Source organism: Salvia splendens, chromosome 15, assembly GCF_004379255.2.
Source record: "Salvia splendens isolate huo1 chromosome 15, SspV2, whole genome shotgun sequence".
Taxonomy (NCBI): Eukaryota; Viridiplantae; Streptophyta; class Magnoliopsida; order Lamiales; family Lamiaceae; genus Salvia; species Salvia splendens.
The window spans coordinates 8,431,579-8,437,334 of NC_056046.1; the positions used below are offsets into that span (position 1 = coordinate 8,431,579).

At 34.6% G+C, this 5,756-nt stretch overlaps 1 protein-coding gene across 7 annotated transcripts; it reads left to right on the forward strand.

Moving 5' to 3' along the window:
• Nucleotides 1–1,266: 1,266 nt before the first annotated feature.
• LOC121769428 lies at nucleotides 1,267–4,987 on the forward strand. Of its 7 annotated transcripts, none has more exons than XR_006043555.1 (3): nucleotides 1,267–3,567; nucleotides 4,431–4,569; nucleotides 4,731–4,987. XR_006043555.1 is itself a non-coding variant. In XM_042166228.1 (2 exons), the coding sequence occupies exons 1-2, from the start codon at nucleotides 1,272–1,274 to the stop codon at nucleotides 3,528–3,530; spliced, it is 468 nt and encodes a 155-aa protein (XP_042022162.1). In that variant the 5' UTR covers nucleotides 1,267–1,271; the 3' UTR covers nucleotides 3,531–4,987. The 7 variants fall into 7 exon arrangements, 1 of the variants encoding a protein (XP_042022162.1); XR_006043556.1 differs by having other exon boundaries at nucleotides 4,431–4,534; XR_006043554.1 differs by having other exon boundaries at nucleotides 1,267–3,244; nucleotides 3,395–3,567; nucleotides 4,431–4,987.
• The last annotated feature ends 769 nt before the right edge of the window (nucleotides 4,988–5,756 follow it).

The following is a 5,756-nucleotide window of genomic DNA, read 5'->3' on the forward strand; positions in this document are numbered from 1 at the left end:
CGTAGAAAAAAAATAACAGATTGACCATAGGAGCAAATCCCCAATTCTAAACCACTGTACTAACTCTCAATTAGATACCAACAAAGTCTGTTTGATCAGATTTTAATATGCGAGCAAATTCGTGAACCACGTTCTCCATTAACATACTTTTATAAGTTATGTTGGCTATCTCTTCTACTAACAGTTATGTAGTAAAATTCATACCGTCTCAAATATTTTTATTTTTATGGGACGGGTAGAGTATTATTATTAATATTATGTACCACTTTCTCCCTTAAAATATATATTTTGATATGTACCTTAAAAATTAGAAATTTTCTAAATTTCCTATTTTACGACGTAGATCTTACAATTCACTAACGCTACTTCTACTACTTTTTTCTTCTTCTCTCTTACTTATCAATTATGCTTTAAAATTATGCAATTCAAATGTTTATATTTTTCAAGGATGGAGGTAATGTATATTAGTAGTACTTTATCATACATATATTAATAGTTTTGTTTTTTAAGGGTCCCTTTATGTTCATGTTTTTTATATACTCTCTTTGTTTCATAAAGATGTCTCACTTTTATTTTGAGTTTGTCTCATTTATATTTTGTCGAAGAATAATTGTTCTGTTTGAAATAAGTATACATAATTGTTCTAATCATTTTATACTTTGAGTTTGTCTCATTTACACTCTGTAAGTACTTTATCATACATATATATATTAATAGTATTTGATTTTTACCGGTTGCTTTATGTTCATGTTTTTATATAGTCTCTTCGTTCAATAAAGATGTCTCGCTTTTCTTTTGAGTTTGTTTCACTTACATTTTATGGAAGCATAATTGTTATGTTTGAAATAAGTATACATACTTGTTCTAATCAACATATGTATCGTTGTCTGATCAACATATGTATGCATGTAATATTTGTGGTTTTTATTATTTCTCATTTATGTTGATTTGTTGAGAATATGTAATCAGTACGTAAAAGTTATTTGGCATGTGCATAGCACGGGTGTTAATACTAGTTTAAAGAAACCGAAACTATCGGTTCGCCGGTTCAAAGTAGGTTTCAGGCTAAGGTGTATGATTTTCAGGCATTGCAGGTATAGGGTTGCAGAAAACCGGCGGTTCAGGCCTGTTCGTACCGGTTCCGGCAGGTGAGAGGCATAAGGGAGAGTATCTTCTACATTATTCTCTCTTTTACTTTATTTTATCTTAATTTTAACTATTTATTGTCATTTAAAAAAAAAAAAAAGGAGTGCTAATAATGTTCACGTTGTATGAATGGAGTCAACGCGAGTCAACAGCAGCAGATAGTATGGCTCGCAGTCAAAATTCCGGCAGTGGAGAGCGGAGGCGCCGGAGCATTCCGTGGCGCCGTATTGGGGAATGTTGCTGGCTTCAACGGCGCAACTCTAGCTTCCGGAATGACTAATTACATCTTCGTAGCTTACTCCAATGCCCTAGCCGCCCTTATCCTTCTTCATTTATCTCTCCTCGTTCACAGTTACCTCTCTCTCTCTCAAATGCTCAGTTCTTTTATTCAGGGCTGGGTGAAAAAGGGACTTTTTTGCAGGTCATCGAATCGCCCACCGCTGACATTTGATTTTCTGTGGGTATCTTGTTAGGAGCTCTTGCATAAGTTTATTGATCCCTTATTCGCCTTAATTTGAATAAACTGATAATTCAATGAATTTATGAAGTAAGGATTGTATCTTTGATAGATTTTCTTCAAAATAGATGCATGCAGAGAGAGATTCTAGTTCAAGACTTCCATGAGTCCATCCAATTGGGAAAGAATGATGTTGTAATGAGGCTTTTGGTTTTGCATATCTCTGTTTTCAGATGACATTGTGTGTTATTTCTTGATGTGGATTGAGGTTCTAGTTTAGCGTTGTATACTTGTATTTAATTTTGATTAATTGAATTTGGGGGAAAATCTTGATTTGTGTTTATTTGTTGTGTTTTAAATAACAATGTCTAGTTTTGTTCAGCTGACTGGAAAACACTGTAATCAGTTACACTTTTGCTGAATTTTTATCAGCCGTGCTTAATCTCATTCCCGGATTTGCCTTCGTGTTTGCTGTCGTTTTCAGGCTCTTGATTATGCCAAATGTCGTGCTTAAATTGATCAGTGGCTTCTCTTTCATAAGAAGGAAATGGCAATTGCTTAAACTTTGATTGTGCGGTGTTTCGAATGGCATTGCTAAACTGTAGGAATTCAAAAACATTAGGAACGTTGGTCTTCATTTCTGGCGCGTTTGTTGCCACTCTCTACAAAGGTCCCGAGAGCCTGACTAATCTGTTGTCTCCTAAGTTGCATTATGCGTATATTGGTGTAGTAGCAGGCAAGTTGGATTTTGGGAGGGTTATTCCTTGCTGCAAACTGTGTCGTTGCTTCAGCCTACATAATCGGACAGATATAACTCCACTTAGAGAAATGAAGAGTAATTAGACAAGTTAGGAGTGTAATCTTTTCATATTTATATTCTTTTTGCAACTGTTGTTGATTCTCTAGAAATACCCAGCAGAGCTGGTTATAGTATTCTTTTACTGCTTCTCTGCTGCCATTCTGTCCAAATTCGTGTCTGTGATTTCTGATTGTAACCTTAGTGTTTGGTCGTTGCAACCTAATGCCCGACTGATTGTTGTTCTGTATTCGGTAGGTGATAGACGAGCTGTTTCATATCTAAAGTCGCAATTGATACTGAACTTCTATTTCAATGCTAGACAATGGTTGGATCAATACCAGTTTGTTACGTTGAAAACCCAGCAGAGCTGGTTATAGTATTCTTTTACGGCTTCTCTGCTGCCATTCTGTCCAAATTCGTATCTGTGATTTCTGATTGTAACCTTAGTGTTTGGTCGTTGCAACCTAATGCCCGACTGATTGTTGTTCTGTATTCGGTAGGTGATAGACGAGCTGTTTCATATCTAAAGTCGCAATTGATACTGAACTTCTATTTCAATGCTAGACAATGGCTGGATCAATACCAGTTTGTTACGTTGAAAACAATGTTTGGAAAATCACCTTACCCATATTTGGCTGTATAATTTGCACAGCTTCTCTTCTTATAGGAAGTAAATGGTTCTGCATTCCAAGTTAGTGTAACTGCATGGTGCCTGCACAAAAGGTCCCCTTTTCGTTGGAATGTTTCATCCATTGGGGATCATGATATCTGCTGTGCTTGGTATTATCTTCTTGGGCAATATTCTGTATCTTGGAAGATGGGGTGCGTTCACTTTGTTTGAAGTTAGTCAATTGAAAATGAGTTATTTCTATCACTAATTATGTCATAGCTATGACTAAAATTTTGAGGTTGCACAAAAGCTTGGATACTTTTATAGCTGTTATTATTCTTATGGTATTTGTTTGTTGTTCATAGATTTGAATGTTGTGCAGTTTGCTAGGGTCAATTAATATCGTTGTCGGGTTCTACTCAGTGATGTGGGGAAAGGCAAAAGAAGTTAAGGTGATTGAGAAAAGCAACAACCGACTCCTCTGCTGCCCATTGAGGATGAGCAGACTGTGCCGTTAGACAGAGCATGACGCCATTCACTTGCTAATATAAGGAGGTTTGTCGCTTTCTTTTGAGATAGAAGTCAATAAAAATATATTTTCTAGGTTCAAGAGCTACTACGTCTATTCAACTCCCGCCCACTACGCTGCTCAAAGATCATATTCCTATCTATTTTCTTCAATTTGTTTATTTTGCCTGGCTCTTTTATTTGACTTCCCGCTACAATTAAACTAACTGGTGCTGATAAATGTTCAATAGATGCTAAAAAACCGTTGACGCTTAGCGCATAACTTATTATCATCTGAAAAAGTCAGTCATATTTGGCTCAAGGAATGATGACCCAAGACCTATGATAGTAACTTCTAGCAAGAATTCTTTGCATATACTTTGTAGGAATCGAAAGGGCAACAATGTTCTTTGTATATTTTTATGTCTGCAAGCTTAGGCAAAACATAGAATGACCAGAATTTATAATTATGGTAGTAAATGGAAAAACAAAGTTTGTTTCTGAGACAAGTTGATAAAATTTTTGTCGTCACGATGATGATTACACAGCATACTTCGTATTGTTTCTATTGTTCTCTACATTACTTAATCCTCTATTATCGTAGTTTCCTTGTTATTATTGTGATGTTTTCTTAAATTGAGCTCAAGAAAATGTCTGAAACATTAACATTAGATGCCACAATCCTCTACTCTTAAGATCATCAAAGAGTGGTATATAATTTAATTCGACTTTTATCCTCATCAATGCCATAACTAAGACAATGAAATTAGTGTTCTTAAGGTATAATAAGATTTCCACTTTCTTCCCTTGAGAGAGGATACAATATGGTTAGAAATTAGAATATATGAAGAAATTTAGCTTCAAAGTTTGGCCTCTGGAATTTTGATTTGAAGATGAAGTTGTTCTTTTAGGCACCTCGGAAGCCACATCCATTTTCTGGCCTTTCTTGTAGAGGTCAACAGTCCAATGCTGGAAAGGGTCGACGTCTCTTTGAAGGAGGAGACATGTTTGACAAGTATCTTCCTTCCTATCCTTTCACACACATGAAGTGTACATGCCTCCTCATCCTATACTATATGTTTTTTTCTTGTACAATGTCAAATCTCACTCATTCTTTCTCTTGATTATCCGTTGACACTCGTGCATGAACTGCATCCTGTTTTATACAATATGACTATTTTTGGTGAATAGCTGACCAGTCTTGGCTGCAGGTGGAAGAAGTCAGAATAGTGAGGCATTGTCTAAACATGGGAGGCATGACCTTCAAATTCTTAGTTTTGAATGGATTCAAATGTTGTATATTATTCTTATTTTGTAAAAGACAGCACAGAAACTACTGCTGAATTTTACACACGCATATGTTATTACGTTCAAGAATACCTATGACTCTGAAAATTAAGCATTTTTGTTGATGAGAAGTTTTATCACTTCAAATGTGTGTAATGATTGGATTTTCCATCCTCTGAAATATATGTATTGTTATTGCCTGGGGCATTTTTCTTAGTTGTTTTGACTGTTCTTTTTGACAGATGGTGTTTTGTTTTTTGATATTTCACTGCAAGAGATGTCTTGTAATGGCTTGATTTACTTTATTAAGCCAGATTAGAGTGTCTGAAAATTGTGGTGAACTTTGTTGAAGAATGCCAGATCAGAATTGGAGTACATTTAATTGTTCAATTTTTATACAGTTTTCACTATTATTGAATATTTGACCAGTCACCAGTGTATTGGATGACATATGTGACATAAATTGGTTGAATGAAAACAAAATTAGAAAACATTTTAAAGCACTCTAAAATTGTAATCTATACTTACATTAGACGAAGAGCTTTAATTTGTTTTACAAAATTTAGATTTTTCTATTAGACACTTTTCAGTTTTCTAGGATCGTTTTAGTAATTAGAGATATGTGTGTGTGTGTGTGTATTATAATTTGATTCTACAAGATAAAAATGATAAGAACTACATCTTATTTTGACAGACAAATTAATTACCTAAGTGGAATACTATACGTGCGTTCTCACGTATCTTGAAAATTTAAATTCTAGACAAAATTGTGTTTAATTCGCTTAATATAAGTCTAAAGAGAGTGACTAATGAGGATATAAAGTATAATAATACTTGACGTAATTTACCAAACATGATCAAACTTTTCTTCATTAATTAAAATATTCTCCCCGTTCTATCTACAGTACTTATTATAAAAGGAATCCAAGAAAAAAGACAAAAGATTAGAT

Bases quoted from the DNA above. Each gene is read 5' to 3' on its own strand.
- LOC121769428 (XM_042166228.1), top strand. From the start codon at position 1,272: ATGAATGGAGTCAACGCGAGTCAACAGCAGCAGATAGTATGGCTCGCA. The intron at 1,604-3,394 runs GTGGGTATCTTG...AATGTTGTGCAG, and splicing joins CCGCTGACATTTGATTTTCT to TTTGCTAGGGTCAATTAATA.